At 44.9% G+C, this 22,316-nt stretch overlaps 1 protein-coding gene across 1 annotated transcript in view; it reads right to left on the bottom strand.

The window, feature by feature from the left end:
- Positions 1 to 22,316, bottom strand: part of PSTPIP1 (proline-serine-threonine phosphatase interacting protein 1) — a 137,982-nt gene that overhangs the window by 85,170 nt on the left and 30,496 nt on the right. The window contains exons 2-3 of the mRNA XM_077264244.1: positions 5,600 to 5,700; positions 434 to 508 (exon numbers count right to left, since the gene is read on the bottom strand). Of these exons, the coding sequence (XP_077120359.1) occupies positions 434 to 508; positions 5,600 to 5,700 (176 nt within the window). The remainder of the gene's footprint in view (positions 1 to 433; positions 509 to 5,599; positions 5,701 to 22,316) is intronic.

The following is a 22,316-nucleotide window of genomic DNA, read 5'->3' on the forward strand; positions in this document are numbered from 1 at the left end:
GTACATAAGTTATAAAAAAGATTCATGAATATCCTGAAAATATCAGGATATTCTGAAAATCAGTTTTATTCATCTGACTGAGGTTGTTTCTGCAGCACGCACATGGATTTTTGTAAACCCCAGTTAGATGAATGGGACAGTCACAAACATACCTACGATAAAACTGCCTTGCCTGAACATGCCCTAAACGTTTTTGTAACATTTCCCATTGTTCATAAGTTGCAGAAGGAAATCTATTATTTTTTTAATCATCCAATGAATTGAGTTTTCTTTTAAGTTTTAGTTTAGCTGTGGTTTATCTAAACCTGAGACATCCGGCCACCGAGGTGTCCTGCTTCTCCTTTTCCCAGTCATGAGAGCTATTGAGAACCAAATTTCTTGTACTTCATCAATGACGATAAATGATCATCTTGCTGAAAATGTCAGTGCTTACTTGATTTCTGTTAGTCCTGCAGCCTTTTTTGCAATTTGAACCAGTTCTTTTCCATATTTTTCTTCTGCCGTAGCCCTGGTCAAAAGGATGAAAACATTATTTTTTTATTAGAATAAAGTAAATTAGTTGAAAGTAAGGGTCCGTTTACATGGACTGACCAGGGACACGATAGGAAACCTGACCGGTAAACTTTTACCAATTGGCGGTCATTTAAATGACAGTTGAAAGTAAACTATGCGCACTGAGCGACTTATACTAGATCGCTCAGAGCGTGTAGTCTGGCATGGGTCTCGGCAGTGCAAGTCCTGATCACAAAGGGCGATGCTTCGCTGAGAATGATGATCTTTTGCGCTGCACAAAAGATCATTTCACCCTACGAACAACCGTTTTTGCCCATTCATCAGGTGATCGTCACCCTGTTTACATGGAAAGATAACTGCGAATCGAGAGTTTTTAACAATGCACTGGAGTACAATAGTGTTATTTTATAACCGTTATTATCTTATCTACACAAAAATAAAGTGGTCCTCTGAATGGTTTCTATAGGCACTAACTGTATTTAGTTTTATTTATTATATATGTGACCTCAAGATTGTTTTATGAACTAAATATTTGTATTCAGTTCTCTGTTTCCTTTGGTTGTTGCTAAGTGAACACATTAGCGGTTCTGCAATATGCAGCTGACATGGGCAGGCATGTGACTGTCACTGCCATTATTTATGGTAAGATGTGGTTTTAGGCTGCAGTGTGTTTGGGAAGCTGACAAAAGCACTTCTTATATAAACTAATAGGAATCTTACAGCTGTTCTAAGACTTTAGATCTGTGGTTAAAAAGTAGAAGTGGCCACAGAATCTCAACTCCCTACTGATGTTACTTCTTACTAGTCATGTCTGTTATATGTCCTTTATAATGAGTGCTTTACTTATGAAATTACATACGCCTTGCTGGCTGATGGATAACAATGTACATCTATAGTTTTGCAGGATTATGTCTAGGGCCTCATTCACACATCCGTGTTTAAACATGTATGTGAACCGTATCAGTGTGTCATGGATGTACGGTCCGTGTGTCCGTTTTCACCATCAGTGTCATCAGGGTTTTTCATGGATGGAGAAATAAATAAATGAAAAAGCTTCTCCTGTACTTTGCAATGTTAAATACATACAGCACAGATGGCTGTGCCATAGATTTGTATTGGCCCTTTGCATCCATGCTGCAAAAACAGACATGCTTCCATCTGTTTTACATGGAAATAGGATCCATGACAAAATATGGACATGTGAACAGTCCCACAGACAACAATGGGTACGTGTTGTATCTGTGAAAAAAAAACGGATATGTGCAACACGGCCATGTGAATGAGGCCTTAAAGGGGAGTTCTAGCGCACAGAGCCATGTTTGACCAAAATACTATAAGTCCATGGGGTGTCAAAACACACTCTACTACCACTAAGTAGTAGATACATTTTTTATGAAATATCAGGCAGCAGTTTATTCCCCTTTCTCTATTGAGAACACATGCACACTGAGCCAGGTCAAGAGTAATGGTGGAGTCAGGAGGAATAGATGTCAGTTGAAGAGCTCTCTAAGGCTATGTTCCCACATAATGTAAATGTGTACCTTTTTTCCAATACTTTTCTGAACAGAAACACTTCAAGGAAAGAGGATGCGATTTCATGAAATTCCTTCCCACTGTGTGATTAAACAACGAAGCAGAACTGTGCATTTTTGGTGCATTTTCACTACAGGTTTGAAAGTAGGAGCCTGAGTAAACGTAGGAAAAATTGCAATTATGTTTTAAGTGTGTAATCAAGGATATAAACAAGTGACCTTAATCCTAAATGATATATCAAATAAAACATAACCTTTAGGCCATGTGCACACGTCAGGATTTCTAGCAGAAATTTTCCTGACAAAAACCGGACATTTCTGCCAGAAATCCGCATGCGTTTTTTTGTGTGTTTTTTGACGCGTTTTGACGCGTTTTTGACGCTTTTTTGTGCATTTTTTCATGCGTTTTTTCCAAATGCATAGAATTGCGGGAAAAACGCGGAAAATCCGCAAAATTAATGAGCATGCTGCTTCTTTTACCGCGATGCGTTTTTTTCGTGGAAAAAAAACGCACCATGTGCACAAAACATGCAGAATGCATTCTAAATGATAGAATGCATAATGCATGCGTTTTTAATGAGTTTTTATAGCGTTTTTACCGCGAAAAAACGTGAAAAAACCTGAACGTGTGCACATACCCTAACTCAATATCTCTAAAACCATGAAAAACAACCACAGTCAAACACGACAGACAACCGTGCTCTCTGAACATAACCTTATGTTCAGAGAACACGGTTGTCTGTCGTGTTTGACTGTGGTTGTTTTTCATGGTTTTAGAGATATTGAGTAAAGGTTATGTTTTATTTGCTATATCATTTAGGATTAAGGTCACTTGTTTATATTCTTGATTCCCTCTTGACCTTTAGCTGTTACTAATTTTCGAGTTTTTTAAGTGTGTAATCCCAGCATTTCTGAATGTTAAAAAAGCACTAAAGGGTACCTACAGCTCTGGCAAAAAGTAAGAGACCACTGCAAAATGTTCAGTTTGTCTGATTTTTCTCTTTATAGGTATATTTTTGAGTAAAATGTAAATTGTTAATTTAGTCTACAAACTTCTGACAACATGTCCCCGAATTTCCAAGCAATAAATTTTGTATTTTTATTTCTGACAAAGAAAAATGGTCAAAATGAAATGAAAAAAGCCCCAGTGCTTTCAAACCTCAAAGAAAACAAGTTCATAATCATTTAGAAACAACAATACTAATGTTTTAACTCAGGAAGAGTTCAGAAATCAATATTTTGTGGAATAACCATGATTTTTAATCACATCTTTCATGTGTCTTGGCATGCTTTCCACCAGTCTTTCACACTGCTCCTGGTGCAAAAATGTAAGCAGTTCTTCTTTGTTGGATGGCTTGTGACTATCCATCATCCTCTTGATTACATTCCAGAGGTTTTCAATGGGGTTCAGTTCTGGAGATTGGGCTGCCCATGACAGGGTTTTGATGTGGTGGTCTCTTAATTTTTGCCAGAGCTGTATATGTATGATTTATACCTCACACTATTTGACAAGACAAGCCCAGTATTATCTTTACCTGGCCGTTTTTTCCTCCATTACTGAGAAATCAGCATTTGAATTAATATGCAAATGAGACTGTAGATCTGAAGCCTCTGTCACTCCAGCTCTATTCCTCACCCAGCCCTGCTCTCATCCTGCCTGCCTGGCAGCATTTATGTTGTATAACTTCAGGCAAAGGAGTTGTTAGTCATGCAGGAGGAGGTGGCGCCAGGCGATGACTTATTCTCTAGTTTTGTATTTCGCTAATTTTTTTTATTATTGGTAGTATAAGGCTGTACCTGAAGGCTATTCCGCGTACACAGGTAGTCCTGCTCCTCCAAGATGGCACATCAATACACGCCATTGCATGAAGGTTTGCTGTGTCTCCCAGCACAGTCTCAAGATTATGGAGCAGATACCAGGACTTGAGCTGTTACATGAGGAGAATTATACAGGGCAAAAGAATGGCATCAACCCTTTGTGTGAGGAGAAACTGAAGGAGCACTATCAAAGCCCTACAAAATGACCTCCAGTTAGCTACTGGTCAGAAACAGACTATGAGGATGTGACATCCTGTGGGACCTTTGCTCACAACCCAGCACTGTGGAGATTGATTGACAGGTACACTTTTGGCATCTCTAAGGCTTCTTTCACATTTCCGTCGGTACTCAGCCATCGCCAAGTGTCGGCGCGAAGTACCGATGGAAGTTTGTGAATTTGTGAGTGACGTGAGCAGCGGACGCAGTGTTTCAACGCGTCCGCTGCCCATTGTATAGTTCCAGGGAAGAGGGGGTGGAGTTCCGGCTGGGCATGCGCAGTAAAAGATGCAGGACACAACGTACGAAAAAACATTCCTTTGAACGTTTTTTCGATACGACGGCCCGCCAAATACCGACGCATCCAGTGCACGACGTATGGAACGTGTGTCCATACGTCGCGATGCGTTGGTAATACAAGTCTATGTGAAAAAAAAGGCATCCAGCGGGCAACTTTGCAGGATGCGTTTTTTCCACAGAACGACGCATTGTGACTGGAAAAAAGACGGAAATGTGAAAGTAGCCTTAGTGTTCACATATGGGAAAAAGTTCAAACTGAGCATATGTGACAGATGTGAAACAGTCTGGAGATGCAGTGGCGAATGTTACAATGTTAAATATGTTACAATGTGGCGGCAACTTCACTTATCATGACTTGTTTAGTGTAGAGTCAATAATGGACTGGGACACAAATTTATCCTTGAAGGGCCACACAAACCTCCATTTAACTATCAACAATGGCCAGACTGCTGTTAGGTACTGGATTGAAATCCTAAGAGCTGCTGTCAGACCTTATGCTGATGCTGTAAACCCTGGGTTCTTCCTGGTGAAGGACAATGTCCTGCCTCACCTGGTCAGAGTGTTTAGGCAGTTCCTAAATGATGAAGGCATTGAAGCCATGAACTGGACCTCATGTTCCCCAGATTTCAATCAAATTGAGAACTTTTGAGATATTGTGTATCAGTATGTCTGACAGTACAAGGTACACCGATTGTCCAGGAGCTCCCTGATAATCTCTTCCAGAAGAAGAGATCTCCAAAGACACTATCCACTTGTCCACTGTGTCCATACTCACTAGAGACTCAGATTATGAGTCGCTATGATGAAGTTCACGTAAGTTGTGTTCACCTGTGATTTCTATTTACTTTTATGTACAGTGTGATTTAGAAAGTAGCCCTCCATTGCTGGATGATTTGGGTTACTGTTGATCTTTGATGCATCATTTTGTTCCCCGACAAATTAGATAATTTATATCAGAAATTATTTTTCACTCGAGTCTCTCATTTATCGAGATTCGATGTGTGAATTATGTCTTTCCTTTCATTTTTTTGGAGCAGTGTATTTACAGACATAAGAAGCATGACTCCACATAATAAAACAGCACTTTTCAACTCACATATAAATATAGTTATTAATAAAGAAACCAGATAACTGTAGTGATACCACTGGTAATGTACTTTAAAACTAAAAGTCAACAGTAGCCACCTTCTTAAAACATGTGATAAACTAATAATTTTTACCTTTGCTTCAGTAGGTCCTCTACATCCTTACAAAACTTCCTCCCATCCAGTAATCTCTGAATTATTACTTCATATCCTGTATTCAGGATCAAATCTGTACACTAGAAGGGAAAAAAGGAGATACTTTAGGCTATGTCCTAATTTGCATTTCCACTGATGCATTTAGAGGAAAAACAGAATTGATGTCGAAACTGCATCAGTTGCATTACAAAGGGACCCCAATTTTACAGGGGGTGTCTGAGTTCCAATATGTGTCCATTTTTAGAACAGAAGAAAAACTGTGTCATGCAGAACGTTTTCTTCCATTATAAAAACTGGTTCAAAACAACCCAGACGGACCCCATAATAATTAATGGGACCCCTCTGCTTCCATTTGTATAATCAGTTTTGCACATGAATTCCGTTTGTCTACTCCTCTACACGGAACAAACGGAATGTTACCGTTACTAATGTAATAGAAACTTCTAGATTCTTGTGGCATTGTATTGTTGAAACGTATCCAAACCCGAACAATCTGGGGTGCAGAAGGACGATTTTTTGCTTTAACGAAATGATATAAAATGTGTATAGAAATGCCGCCTGCATGTGCAGCCCTCACTGACACTTTCACATGTCTGTTGAATAAGGGTAGCATGTGGTTTACCATCCGGAGTGAGTGCCACTTATTCTTCTTCTGAACAAAAAAAGTTTCTGCACGCCGTTGTTTTCAAGTGAAGCACCACAAACAAGGCTGTGATTCTGGTCAGCCGCATTATGTGTATAGTATTTACTGCCCTACACAGAAGGTCTCTGGATACTGGTGCCAGCTTTTTCTCTCTTGATATGAAATTTGTAATAGGTGATGGATTACAGTTAGATTAATGTAGATACAGGAAATTGCACACCCACATTGATAATAGGGTCTACAACCATCGCTGTAGATGTCAGCACAGTCTGTCCTACTGAGTGGATTGTCACAGAATGGTAAACTACCGTACATTACAAAGTCTTGGTCAGGGGCGGACATGGCATTGGTACAACCTGTGCAGCCACCCAGATGAACTATTGGACAGCAAAGGGTCTGTATATTGGTTTCCACAGGGGCCCTGTTCTGTCTGAGTCCACTCCTGTTTATATAGAGGAAGGTTTACATTGTTATTTATATATGCATATAAACACATTTTACTGTAATAACCGTTAGCATACATTTTATCTTTTTAGGGGCAAAAATACAGTCGAAGCACTGGACAGCACCTTCATTGATAATGGGATCTGTAGGATTTCTAAACAATCCTTAACCTTCAATGGAAAACTGAAGACTATGGCTGCGTTCACACTTTGCACAGCCACTTTGTTTTTGTTTTTTATTTTGCACAAAACTGCAAATATCTCTGCAGCCTAAGGACATGATTAAATATTTTCGCCTAGTGTAAGCGTGTAGTGAGAAGAGGGCTGCTCCTACTTTCCCTAGTTCCTTTAGTGTCTGTCTTCTCTCGTTTCTTCTGTAGATAAAGATTGTGACAAACCCAGAAGAAAACAATGTGCTGTTACAGTGACCACGGGGGCATTCAAGTGTTTCCTCTTCCCATTTATTACTACTGATGCCAGGGTCGGACTGGCCCACCGGAGAACCAGAGGATTCTCCGGTGGGCCCAGGCCCTGACACCTGCTGGCATACAGTGCTAGCAGCTGACTAGGGCCGCCGCTGCTCCAGGGGCCCCCAGCAAGTGGGGTGTCGCTAATAGCACACACCACGCAGCTGCTATGGGGCCCCCGGTACCAGCGGAGCAGCAGCGGGTGACAGGAAGCCAAAGCCTGTCCCCGCTGCTAAAGTGAAATTAATATTCACGTTTCCCCATGCCCCCATAGGCGTGGAGAGGAGTGAATTAATTTCACTATAATAGCGGGCAGCGTTTGCTGCTAATTGTGGCTAAACACTGCCTGCTATCAGAGCCTGCAGACCAGGGAACCCCCGCTCCCTCAGGGGCCCCCAGCTCACACAGGCGCTATGGGGCCGTAAGCCAGGGGTCCAGGCGCCAACGCCGCCCCCCAACACTCATTAATGGGGAGAGAGCGTCAGATGATGCTCCCTCTCCCATGATTCCCCTCACCGCAGACACACAGCAGGTGCGCGATGAAGTCACTTCATCGTGCACCTGCTGTGTGTGAGGCCGACAGTAGCGCAGCTCCTGACATCGGAGCAGAGCCGCTGCTGGAGTCAGCGTGGGAGCGAGGAGGAGAGGTGAGTATTGTGCTTTTTTATGTTTTTTTATTATTGAGTCCTGGTTGTATGGGGATGGTAAGCTGCATGATGTCCTATGGGGCAAGGGGGGGTGAGCTGCATGATGCCCTATGGGGCAAGGGGGGTGAGCTTCATAATGCCCTATGGGGCAAGGAGGGGTGATCTGCATGATGCCCTATGGGGCAAGGGGGGTGATCTGCATGATGCCCTATGGGGCAAGGGGGGGTGAGCTGTATGATGCCCAATGAGGCAAGGGAGGTGAACTGCATGATGCCCTATGGGGCAAGGGGGGTGAGCTGCATGATGCCCTATAGGGGGAATGAGCTGCATGATGCCCTAAGGGGCAAGAGGGGTGAGCTGCATGATGCCCTATGGGGCAAGGGGGAGGTGAGCTTCATAATGCCCTATGGGGCAAGGGGGTGATCTGCATGATGCCCTATGGGGCAAGGGGGGGTGAGCTGTATGATGCCCAATGAGGCAAGGGGGGTGATCTGCATGATGCCCTATGGGACAAGGGGGGGTGAGCTGCATGATGCCCTATGGGGGAATGAGCTGCATGATGCCCTATGGGGCAAGGGGGGAGCTGCATGATGCCCTGTGGGGCAAGGGGGGTGATCTGCATGATTCCCTATGGGGCAAGTGGGTGAGCTGCATGATGCCCTATGGGGCAAGGGGGGTGAGCTGCATGATGCCCTATGGGGGGATGAGCTGCATGATGCCCTATGGGGGAGTGAGCTGCATGATACCCTATGCGGAGGGTGAGCTGCATGATACCCTATGGGGGAATGAGCTGCATGATGCCCTATGGGGGGGAATGAGCTGCATGATGCCCTATGGGGGGAGTGAGCTGCCTGATACCCTATGGGGAGGGTGAGCTGCATGATACCCTATGGGGGGCTACATTATATTCCATGAAGGGGCTGCATTATACCTTATGAGGGGGGTTGCACTATACTGTAAGGGGGCTACATTATACCTTATTGGGGGCTGCATTATACTCTGAGGCTGGTTGCATTATATTCTATGGGGGGGGCTACATTATATTCTATAGGGGGCTGCATTATATTCTGTGAGGGGGATACATTGTACCCTATGAGGGGGCTACTTTATTTTCTATGAGGGGGCTACCCCAACCCCTGCTACATAATTAAGACGTGTACTACCTTATATTATACCATGATATTATCGTGTTTTACCGCACAATTGGTGGTCTTGTATTTATTTCCATGTAGCTACATAGTGGGCCCCAAGAATGATTTTCTCTGGTGGGCCCAAGGTGCTCCAGTCCGACGCTGCTTATGCTATCCTCATATTTAAATGACAGCTCATCAAAAGTGAGCTCATACTGGAAATGCTCGGAGTATAACGGAAACTGAACTTGTACATGTATTTCACGAGCTGTGGAAATATTTCACCATAACATTTCCTTCCTGTACTCATTTAAATAATTAGGTTTTCTTGTTTTTTTTCCTTGTGCTGTTCTTCATCCTAACATCATTGCATGAGTCATATAATTACTATAATGCAATTTGTATTTTAAAAAGTGACACCATAAATGCCTGATTGCATTGGCACAGAACACGATATAAGGTAATGAGTTCATCCAACACCTCTCCTCCAGCACAGCGCTGTCTTTCTAGGTGTATGACAGGTAGCCTAGGCCAAGGCTTCTCAATGTTTTTCTCCTGTGGCCTCACCATTTAGAACATGATAATGCCTATATTTTTTATTTTTCCCTGAAACCTGTGTAACTTTGAGCAAGCAAAAAAACATAGATGCAGAACATTGTGGGGCAAAGGGCAATTGGCTCGAAACTTGTGCTTACCGCCTTGGAGCCAGAGCATTTTCCTGCTGCCACCACTCTGGGAAGTTCAGTTTTTAGAGATTTTACAGGCTTCCATTCTGTTCAATCTTAGCTGAGTAGACTCCTATGCACTAAGCTCTCCCTACAATTTGAAGGGAAAAAGGACTGAAAACTGTATGGGACAATTTATGGGGTAGCTATACCAGTTGACTTATTTATGTAGTCAGAGAGGCCTCAGTGAGGTATATTATACAGCAGAAGGTGTTTGGTAAAAAATTCCTCCACTAAAAAGGGCACTAAAGAACATCTGACCTGGAGATTTAACTTATATGGATATGTGTACAAGGCATCCTTCCGCCTGGAATCCACCTGAAAAAGTGCTTAATAAATGTTAAAAATATTAAGCATATGCAAAAAAGTCTTGAAGCGGTTTTAAAAAAGATCTGTCCATTCTTCAGGCAGCTTTATTATTATTATTATTATTATTAATATTTTTTATTTCTATAGCACCAAAATATTTTACAGCACCTTGCATTACAGGGGGACTTGTACAGACAATAAAGATATTACAGAGTAACGCATAATTCAACAGATACCAAGAGGAATGAGGGCCCTGCTCGCAAGTGTACAATCTATGAGGAAATAAGGGTAACACAAAAGGTTAAATGCACCACAGCAGGTACATTGGATAACCCAAATGGTATGACAAGATTTTCACATAGACCCTCAGACGTTAAAAATGCAATTTTCCACTCATCACTCTTCCAGAAGTGTATCAAATTGTAAGCCACTCTGAGATCAAGTTTAGATAGCATCCTGGAACCCAGAAGCTGATTATATAGTTTGTGGATGAGTGGAAGTGGGTACGTATTTTTAATCGTGATTTTGTTTAGTTCTTGGAACTCAAGGAAAAAAACGGAGACCCCCATATTTCTTTTTTACAAAGAAAAATCTGGCAGCTACAGGGAAGGAGGAAGGACGGGTATGACCCTTCCGTAAACTTTCGTTAACATGTTCTTTCATGGTGGTCCATTCAGGGCCAGACAACTATGTAGAGGCGAGCTTTAGACGATTTGGCAATAGGGACAAAATTATAGCATACTCATAAGGACGATGGGGGGGTAGTATCTCCTTCTGACACCAGTCAATAACAGGGTTGTGAATCTGTAACCATAGAAACCCCAGTATCAAGCCATCAGGTAAATTATTCAAAAGATAACAGGACGTGGATTAAGGGTACTGTCACACAGTGGCACTTTGATCGCTACGACGGTACGATCCGTGATGTTCCAGCGATATCCATACGATATCGCAGTGTCTGACACGCTACTGCGATCATGGACCCCGCTGAGAATCGTACGTCGTAGCAGATCGTTTGAAACTTTATTTCGTCGCTGGATCTCCCGCTGTCATCGCTGGATCATTGTGTGTGACAGCGATCCAGCGATGCGTTCGCTTGTAACCAGGGTAAACATCGGGTTACTAAGCGCAGGGCCGCGCTTAGTAACCCGATGTTTACCGTGGTTACCAGCGTAAAAGTAAAAAAAAAAAAACCGCTGTGATCTGCTTTCACTTTACGGCGGCACTCAGTCAGAGCGGGATGCAGACTGCGAGGGACCTGAAGGACACCGGAATGTGAGTATGTACTGTTTGTTTTTTTTTACTTTTACGCTGGTAACCAGGGTAAACATCGGGTTACTAAGCGCGGCCCTGCGGTTAGTAACCCGATGTTTACCCTGGTTACCCGGGGCCTTCGGCATCGTTGGTCGCAGGAGAGCTGTGACAGCTCTCCAGCGACCACACAACGACTTTCCAACGATCACGGCCAGGTCGTATCGCTGGTCGTGATCGTTGGAAAGTTGCAGAGTGTGACAGTACCCTTAGAGTGGAGTGCTCCCACTTGGACCGTGAAATCCACCGCTACCCTCTTGACCAAATTCTGGGCTAATGGTGTCTTGTTATGGCAAATATTTGAATGGGTCTTTCTAAACTAACTGTCCCTAACCCTAACTTCAAAACCAGTCCAAACTCAATAAAGTTAGCAGCAGGCCCATAGTCAATGGACGTCAATGTTGAAAACATCTGGTTCTTGAAGGGTGACATCATATTTATCAGTACTTTATCTGAAGAAGAAAAAGGTACCTGGGAGTCTAGGTTTGCTAGACTAAGGACAAGTTGGACAATTCTTGAGAAAATGCTAAGAAAGGTCACAGTACAGAGCCCAAGATCTTGTCTACGTCTTTTCTCTACAACACGAAGACTGGCAACTCGAACCTCCAATGGCTCCACCTCCAGTAAATGGACCTGCTCCGCGGATGTATAACGGGCAGCCTGCTGTTCACCACGTCTCTCACAGATTCTGCGGTCCATTTGTATGGCTTTGGCCATGGTGTCATGTCGGACACTGTCCAGACCAGGTCGTCTGACAGACAGCGGTAATTCCGCGTTTGACCACTGTTTGCTCATTGGCGTCGGCTAGTTTTCGTCTGGCTGCTCCGGGGTTAATTTATCTGATCCTCGGATTGGAAGCTGGGCCATGCCATTTCCTTTTAATGGTTCTCCTGATCTTTGGGCGTCGCCGATTATAGCTTCTGTCTTATCCGTAGTTATCTCAGTCCGGAGTGGAGAGCTGGTTGTTGGAGAATCGTTGCTGGTGGTGTATTTTCCTTTGTCTTATTTACTCCTTCCTATATTTGTATTTATTTTGCCCTGCACCTTTATAGTGTATTCCTGATCGACTGCGGCGTGGTGTATATTTTCCTTTATCCTTGTTTGTTATAACTGTTGGTATTGGTCTATTGCATTCACTGGGTGATGGGCGGTGGTGTTCAGTCTAGGGCTGAATCAGGAGTCAGGGTGAGGGTGGAGGCCTGAACATGCACACCTTCAGTGTAAACTTCAGGTAGAAGGTCAGACAGGGTTTCCCTAGTCTGAGGGAAATTGCAGGGGCCCAGGTTATTAGCTCTCGCCCTCCTTGTATTCCCGTGACATTATAATCGGCCTAACACAAAAAAAAAAAAAAAAAAGGGGGTTCCTTTTTTTTTCTCTCTTCTCTGTGTTTTGTCATGGATCCCATGACTTCCATGGCCCGCCAGTTGGAGGCGCTGTCCCTACAGGTCACTGAGTTGAGGGGAGCAGTGCAGCAACAGGGACTAGCAGTATCTAATATACAGGCTGGAGCGACAGGAGGAGTTAATGAGCCCAAGTTTCCTTTGCCTGAAAAATTTGCTGGGGAACGCAGTAAATTTGTTTCTTTTCGTGAAGCTTGCAAACTGTATTTCCGTATGCGCCCGATCTCTTCTGGTGATGAGGCTCAACGTGTGGGCCTGGTGTTGTCATTATTAAGCGGGGATCCCCAAGCATGGGCATTTTCGTTGCCGTCTGATTCTGCTGCATTTAACTCAGTGGAGGGTTTCTTTTCTGCTCTAGGACACATTTACGACGATCCAGACAGAATGGCTCTAGCGGAATCTAAGTTACGCACTATTTGCCAGGGGGAGCGTGTTGCAGAGGATTACTGTTCTGAATTTCGCCGCTGGGCGGTTGACACTCAGTGGAATGAGCCAGCATTGCGGAGTCACTTTATTCATGGAGTTTCTAATAGGGTTAAAAAAGCCCTCCTGATGTACGAGACTCCTGCTTCACTAGATTCCGCTATGAGTCTTGTTGTCCGCATTGATCGCCGTTTGCGTCAGGGGAATCATGAGACGCCGCCTGTGGGTGAAGGTTTAGGTTCACGTGAGGTTGCTGCAGGTGAGCCCACGGAATCTATGCAAATCGCAGGGGTGTCACATGTTAAGAATCGTACCCCTGTACTCAGGAAGCAGGGAGCCTGTTTTTTTCTGCGGTAAACCTGGTCATTTTATTAATATCTGTCCTCTGCTGTTAAAGAAAAACGCAACGGCGGAAAACTTCTGAGCTCAGAGGGTGTGGGGGAGTCAAATCTGAGCTTATGCCAAAGTTGTTGTCGCTGGCAGAGAGATACCAATCACTATTTTTCTGGATAGTGGTTCCGCCACAAATCTCATTGATGAGGAGTTTGCGCGCACTGCTGGTTTTAAGATTGAAAAACTGCCTCATCCTATCCGTGTGGTCACCATCAATTCTGCTCCTCTTTCACAGGGGGAGATTACTGAGTTTGTGGCTGAGGTTAAACTCCACATTGGGGTTCTTCATTTCGAGCAGGTCACATGTAAGGTGCTCAAGAGTCTTCCGGCACAATTGGTTCTGGGTTTTCCAAGGTTGTCTACACACAACCCGGTGATTGACTGGAAAACTCAGGACATAATCCAGTGGAGTGATTTCTGTCAGGAGAATTGCCTGGCCACATGTGTGACCGCTGTGACTTCAAGCGTTCCGGAGTCACTTCAGGATTATGCGGATGTGTTCTCTGAGAAGGGTTGTTCAGAGTTGCCGCCACACCGCTCCTATGACTGTTCTATCAGGTTTAAACCAGGGGCCAAGTTGCCTAAAGCAAGGATGTTCAACATCTCCGGTCCGGAGAGACAAGCGCTCAAGGATTACATTTCTGAAAGTTTGAGCAAAGGGTACATCAGGCCGTCATCCTCGCCGGTGGCAGCAGGGTTGTTCTTCGTGAAGAAGAAAGATGGCGGATTACGCCCGTGTTTGGATTTCAGGGAATTGAACCAGATTACGGTTAATGATCCATACCCTATGCCACTGATACCTGACTTGTTCAACCAGGTGGCAGGTGCTAAGTGGTTTTCCAAGCTTGACCTCAGGGGGGTGTACAACCTCATAAGAGTCCGTCAAGGTGATGAGTGGAAGACGGCTTTTAATACCCCTGAGGGTCATTTTGAAAATGTGGTGATGCCTTTTGGGTTAACTAACGCACCTGCAGTGTTCCAACATTTCATCAATGATGTGTTCTCGCATGTTTTGGGGAAATTTGTTATTGTGTACCTAGATGACATCCTCATATATTCTTGCGACCGTGATGCTCATTTAGATCATGCCAGGCAGGTGTTACAGCTTCTCAGAGAGAATAAGCTGTATGCTAAACTTGAGAAATGTGTATTTTTTGCTCAAGAGTTGCCGTTCTTGGGTTATATTGTGTCTGCTTCTGGTTTTAAAATGGACGCCGCTAAGGTGCAAGCGGTGCTGCATTGGGAACGTCCTGATAACCTGAAAGCACTTCAGCGGTTCCTTGGATTTTCTAACTACTATAGGAAATTTATCAAGGATTTTTCTATCATTGCTAAACCGCTAACTGACATGACTAAAAAGGGTACCAATTTCTCCATTTGGCCTGAGGCTACTGTTCGCGCATTTGAATTTCTCAAGAACAGTTTTGTTTCAGCCCCCATTCTTGTGCAGCCAGACGTATCTAAACCCTTTGTCGTGGAAGTCGATGCGTCTGAGGTTGGTGTGGGGGCAGTACTATCTCAAGGCTCATCCTTGAGTGGTTTGCGTCCGTGCGCCTATTTCTCCAAAAAACTGTCGTCCGCTGAAAGTAACTACGATATCGGCAACAGGGAGTTGTTGGCTATTAAGTTGGCCTTTGAGGAATGGCGACACTTCTTGGAGGGGTCGGTACATCAGGTCACTGTTATTACCGACCATAAGAATCTGCTGTATTTGGAGTCTGCCAGGCGTCTGTCTCCCAGGCAGGCTCGCTGGGCAATGTTTTTCACGAGGTTCAAATTTGTTGTCACTTACAGACCAGGGTCTAAAAACACTAAGGCGGATGCTCTGTCCAGGCGTTTTCTGGGGGGAGAACCTCGGGAAGACCCAGTACCCATTCTCCAAAAGGGTGTTGTGGTTTCAGCCCTCACTACCGAGGTTGAGGCTGAGATTGCCGAGGCTCAGGAGGAGGTACCATCTGAGCTTCCCATCAACAAATCTTTTGTACCGCTTCATCTCCGCCTAAAGGTGTTGGCGGAGCATCATGATACTGTCCTGGCTGGCCACCCAGGGGTTAGAGGTACTTTGGAGTTGGTGTCACGTCGGTTTTGGTGGCCCAAAATCCGACAGGACGTGCTCTCATATGTGTCAGCTTGCACCACGTGCGCTAGGGCGAAGACGCCCCGCTCCCGTCCTGTTGGCACACTACTTCCTCTGGAGGTACCTTGTTATGACCTGGTGGTTAAGAGGCCACACTGATATGACCTGGTGGCTAAAATGCAACATGGGACGAGCTCTGAGAAGGTGGTATCTCTACTGACCGCAGTCCCTAATCCTAACAACAACACTAGTAATAGCCGTGGGATGTTCCTGACTCTCCCTAGACACCTCTTCACAGCCTAAGAACTAACTACCCCTAAAGAAGGAAATAGAAAGCTATCTTGCCTCAGAGAAAACCCCAAAAGGAAAGACAGCCCCCCACAAATATTGACTGTGAGTGGAGAGGGAAATGACGTACACAGAAATGAAATCAGATTTCAGCAAAGGAGGACAATACTAAACTTGATAGACAGAGAGAAAAGGATACTGTGCGGTCAGTATTAAAAACTACAAAATCCACGCAGAGTTTACAAAAATCAACTCCACACCGACTCACGGTGTGGAGGGGCAAATCTGCTTTCCCAGCACTTCCAGCTAGCCTGAATATGACATAGTGACAAGCTGGACAAAAAGAGACATATTTGCAGAGCAATAGAGTCCAAGCAAATGGACAAACAAGAACTAGCAAAAACTTATCTTTTGCTGACAAGGACAGGCCATATGAGAAATCCAAGGAGAGAACCAAATCCAACCAAGAACATTGACAGCTGGCATGGACTAAAGCCCAAAGCAGGTTTAAATAACAAACCCAGGCAAGGCGATTAGTGAAGGCAGCTGCTACAGCTACCTAAAGGAGCAGCAGTTCCACTCGAAACCACCAGAGGGAGCCCAAGGGCAGAACTCACAAAAATACCATTAGCAACCACAGGAGGGAGCTCCAGAACGGAATTCACAACAGTACCCCCCCCCTTGAGGAGGGGTCACCGAACCCTCACCAGAGCTCCCAGGCCGATTAGGACGAGCCAAATGGAAAGCACGAACCAAATCGGCAGCATGAACATCGGAGGCAACAACCCAAGAATTATCCTCCTGGCCATAACCCTTCCACTTGACCAGATACTGAAGCTTCCGCCTCGAAAAACGAGAATCCAAAATCTTCTCCACCACATATTCCAATTCCCCCTCAACCAACACTGGAGCAGGAGGATCAACGGAGGGAACCATAGGTACCACATATCTCCGCAACAAGGATCTATGGAACACATTATGAATGGAAAAGGAAGCTGGAAGGGCCAAACGAAAAGACACCGGATTGATAATTTCAGAAATCTTATAAGGCCCAATAAAGCGAGGCTTGAACTTAGGGGAAGAAACCTTCATAGGAACATGACGAGAAGACAACCAGACCAAATCCCCAACACGAAGCCGGGGACCAACACACCGACGACGGTTAGCAAAACGTTGAGCCTTTTCCTGAGACAACGTCAAATTGTCCACCACATGAGTCCAAATTTGCTGCAACCTGTCCACAACAGAATCCACACCAGGACAGTCAGAAGGCTCAAGCTGCCCCGAAGAAAAACGAGGATGAAAACCAAAGTTACAAAAGAAAGGCGAAACCAAGGTAGCCGAACTAGCCCGATTATTAAGGGCAAACTCGGCCAACGGCAAAAAGGTCACCCAATCATCCTGATCAGCAGACACGAAGCATCTCAAATAGGTTTCCAAGGTCTGATTGGTTCGCTCCGTTTGGCCATTTGTCTGAGGATGGAATGCTGAAGAAAAAGACAAATCAATGCCCATTCTAGCACAAAAGGACCGCCAAAACCTAGAAACGAACTGGGAACCTCTGTCAGACACAATATTCTCCGGAATACCATGCAAACGAACCACATGCTGAAAAAATAATGGAACCAAATCAGAGGAGGAAGGCAACTTAGGCAACGGTACCAAATGGACCATCTTAGAAAACCGGTCACAAACCACCCAGACGACAGACATCTTCTGAGAAACAGGAAGATCAGAAATAAAATCCATGGAAATATGCGTCCAGGGCCTCTTAGAAATAGGCAAAGGCAAAAGCAACCCACTGGCACGGGAACAGCAAGGCTTAGCCCGAGCACAGGTCCCACAGGACTGCACAAACGAACGCACATCCCGCGACAAGGAAGGCCACCAAAAGGACCTAGCCACCAAATCTCTGGTCCCGAAAATCCCAGGGTGACCAGCCAACACCGAACAATGAACCTCAGAAATTACCCTGCTAGTCCATCTATCAGGAACAAACAGTTTCCCCACAGGACAGTGGTCAGGTTTATCAGCCTGAAACTCCTGAAGTACCCGCCGCAAATCAGGGGAGATGGCAGAAAGAATCACCCCCTCCTTGAGGATCCCAGCCGGCTCAAGAACTCCCGGAGAATTAGGCAAAAAACTCCTAGAAAGGGCATCAGCCTTCACATTTTTAGATCCCGGAATATACGAGACCACAATATCAAAACATGAGAAAAACAGAGACCACCGAGCTTGTCTAGGATTCAACCGCTTAGCAGACTCGAGGTAAATCAGATTCTTTTGATCAGTCAAGACCACCACGCAATGCTTGGCTCCCTCAAGCCAATGTCGCCACTCCTCAAATGCCCACTTCATAGCCAACAACTCCCGATTGCCAACATCATAATTACGCTCAGCAGGCGAAAACTTTCTGGAGAAGAAAGCACATGGTTTCATCAACGAGCCATCAGAATTTCTCTGAGACAAAACGGCCCCTGCCCCAATCTCAGAAGCATCAACCTCAACCTGAAAAGGGAGAGAAACATCATAAGCTCCTGAAAGGCCTCAACAGCCGCAGAGAACCAATTCATCACATCAGCGCCCTTCCTCGTCAAATCGGTCAGAGGCTTCACCACACTAGAAAAATTAGCAATAAAGCGGCGATAAAAATTGGCAAAGCCCAAAAATTTCTGAAGGCTCTTTACAGATGTAGGTTGAGTCCAATCATGAATGGCCTGGACTTTAACAGGGTCCATTTCAATAGCCGAGGGAGAAAAAATGAAATCCAAAAAAGAAACCTTCTGAACTCCAAAGAGGCACTTAGACCCCTTCACAAACAACGCATTAGCACGAAGGACCTGAAATACTATCCTAACCTGCTTCACATGAGACTCCCAATCATCGGAGAAAACCAAAATATCATCCAAATACACAATCATGAATTTATCCAGATAATTCCGGAAGACATAATGCATAAAGGACTGAAATACCGATGGAGCATTAGAGAGCCCGAATGGCATCACAAGATATTCAAAATGGCCTTCGGGCGTATTAAATGCTGTTTTCCATTCATCACCTTGTTTAATACGCACGAGATTATACGCCCCTCGAAGGTCGATTTTAGTAAACCAACTGGCACCCTTAATCCGAGCAAACAAATCAGAAAGTAAAGGTAAAGGGTACTGGAATTTGACAGTGATCTTATTGAGAAGGCGATAATCTATACAGGGTCTCAATGAGCCATCCTTCTTGGCAACAAAAAAAAAATCCCGCTCCCAACGGTGACGAAGATGGGCGAATATGCCCCTTCTCCAAGGACTCCTTTACATAACTCCGCATAGTGGCATGCTCTGGCACAGACAGATTGAAAAGTCGGCCCTTAGGGAACTTACAGCCAGGAATCAAATTAATGGCACAATCGCAGTCCCTATGAGGAGGCAGGGAACTGGACTTGGGCTCATCAAATATATCCTGGAAATCCGACAAAAACTCAGGAACTTCAGAAGAAGGGGACGAGGAAATGGACATCAAAGGAATATCACTATGTATCCCCTGACAACCCCAACCAGTTACAGACATAGATCTCCAATCCAGCACTGGATTATGTACCTGTAACCATGGAAAACCCAGCACAACAACATCATGCAAATTATGCAACACCAAAAAGCGAATATTTTCCTGATGTGCTGGAGCCATGTACATGGTTAACTGTGTCCAGTACTGAGGTTTATTCTTGGCCAATGGCGTAGCATCAATCCCCCTTAAGGGAATAGGGCTCTGTAAAGGCTCCAAGGAAAAACCACAGCGCTTGGCAAATTCTAAGTCCATTAAGTTCAGGGCAGCGCCAGAATCCACAAATGCCATAACAGAAAAGGACGACAATGAGAAAATCAGGGTAACAGACAAGAGAAATTTAGGCTGTACAGTACTAATGGTAACAGACCCAGGGACCCTCTTAGTACGCTTAGGGCAATCAGAAATAGCATGAGCAGAATCACCACAGTAAAAACACAGGCCATTCTGACGTCTGAATTTCTGCCTTTCTGCTCTAGTCAAAATCCTATCACATTGCATAGGCTCAGGACTCTGCTCAGAGGACACTGCCATATGGTGCACCACCTTGCGCTCGCGCAAGCGCCGATCAATCTGAATGACCAAAGACATTGACTCATTCAACCCAGCAGGCGTAGGAAACCCCACCATAACATCTTTAAGGGCTTCAGAAAGACCCTTTCTGAAAATCGCTGCCAGGGCATACTCATTCCATTTTGTGAGCACAGACCACTTTCTAAATTTCTGGCAGTATACTTCTGCTGCTTCCTGACCCTGACACAGAGCCAGCAAAGTTTTTTCTGCCTGATCCACAGAATTAGGCTCGTCATACAGCAATCCGAGCGCTTGAAAAAATGCGTCAATATTGAGCAATGCAGGATTTCCTGGCTCAAGGGAGAATGCCCAGTCCTGCGGGTCGCCACGCAGCAAAGAAATAACAATCTTCACCTGCTGAATGGGGTCACCAGAGGAACGGGGTCTCAGAGCAAAAAACAATCTGCAATTATTTTTAAAGTTCAAAAATGTAGATCTATCCCCAGAAAATAAGTCAGGAATAGGAATTCTAGGCTCTAATACCGGAGTCTGGACAACATAATCTTGAATACTCTGTACCCTTGCAGCGAGTTGATCCACGCGCAAGGACAGACCCTGAAACTCCATATCAGCACCAAAATCCTGAACCACCCAGAGATTAAGGGGAAAAAAAAGACAAAACAAGCTACAAAGGAAAAAAAAATGACTCAGAACTTTCTTTTCCCTCTTTTGAGATGCATTTAACACATTGTAGGTCAGCTGTACTGTTATGACCTGGTGGTTAAGAGGCCACACTGATATGACCTGGTGGCTAAAACGCAACATGGGACGAGCTCTGAGAAGGTGGTATCTCTACTGACCGCAGTCCCTAATCCTAACAACAACACTAGTAATAGCCGTGGGATGTTCCTGACTCTCCCTAGACACCTCTCTGTTATGGTTCTCAATGGCAAGAGAACATAGCCCAGCATACATAGGAACTAGCTCTTGGAAGGATGGAAACTTAAACTGACCATGAACTAAACCTGCCGCACAACTAACAGTAGCCGGGTAGCGTAGCCTGCGTTTTATCCCTAGACGCCCAGCGCCGGCCGGAGGACTAACTAATCCTGGCAGAGGAAAATATAGTCCTGGCTCACCTCTAGAGAAATTTCCCCGAAAGGCAGACAGAGGCCCCCACATATATTGGCGGTGATTTAAGATGAAAATGACAAACATAGTATGAAAATAGGTTTAGCAAAATCGAGGTCCGCTTACTAGATAGCAGGAAGACAGAAAGGGTACTTTCATGGTCAGCTGAAAACCCTATCAATACACCATCCTGAAATTACTTTAAGACTCCAGTATTAACTCATAACATCAGAGTGGCAATTTCAGATCACAAGAGCTTTCCAGACACAGAAACGAAACTGCAGCTGTGAACTGGAACAAAATGCAAAAAACAAACAAGGACAAAAGTCCGACTTAGCTGGAAGTTGTCTGGTAGCAGGAACATGCACAGAAAGGCTTCTGATTACAATGTTGACCGGCATGGAAGTGACAGAGGAGCAAGGTTAAATAGCGACTCCCACATCCTGATGGGAACAGGTGAACAGAGGGGATGATGCACACAAGTTCAATTCCACCAGTGGCCACCGGGGGAGCCCAAAATCCAATTTCACAACAGTACCCCCCCCTCAAGGAGGGGGCACCGAACCCTCACCAGAACCACCAGGGCGATCAGGATGAGCCCTATGAAAGGCACGGACCAGATCGGAGGCATGAACATCAGAGGCAGTCACCCAAGAATTATCCTCCTGACCGTATCCCTTCCATTTGACCAGATACTGGAGTTTCCGTCTGGAAACACGGGAGTCCAAGATTTTTTCCACAACGTACTCCAACTCGCCCTCAACCAACACCGGAGCAGGAGGCTCAACGGAAGGCACAACCGGTACCTCATACCTGCGCAACAATGACCGATGAAAAACATTATGAATAGAAAAAGATGCAGGGAGGTCCAAACGGAAGGACACAGGGTTAAGAATCTCCAATATCTTGTACGGGCCGATGAACCGAGGCTTAAACTTAGGAGAAGAAACCCTCATAGGGACAAAACGAGAAGACAACCACACCAAGTCCCCGACACAAAGCCGAGGACCAACCCGACGCCGGCGGTTGGCAAAAAGCTGAGTCTTCTCCTGGGACAACTTCAAATTGTCCACCACCTGCCCCCAAATCTGATGCAACCTCTCCACCACAGCATCCACTCCAGGACAATCCGAAGATTCCACCTGACCGGAGGAAAATCGAGGATGAAACCCCGAATTACAGAAAAAAAGAGACACCAAGGTGGCAGAGCTGGCCCGATTATTGAGGGCAAACTCCGCTAA

Source organism: Ranitomeya variabilis, chromosome 5 (genome assembly GCF_051348905.1).
Source record: "Ranitomeya variabilis isolate aRanVar5 chromosome 5, aRanVar5.hap1, whole genome shotgun sequence".
Classification (NCBI taxonomy): domain Eukaryota; kingdom Metazoa; phylum Chordata; class Amphibia; order Anura; family Dendrobatidae; genus Ranitomeya; species Ranitomeya variabilis.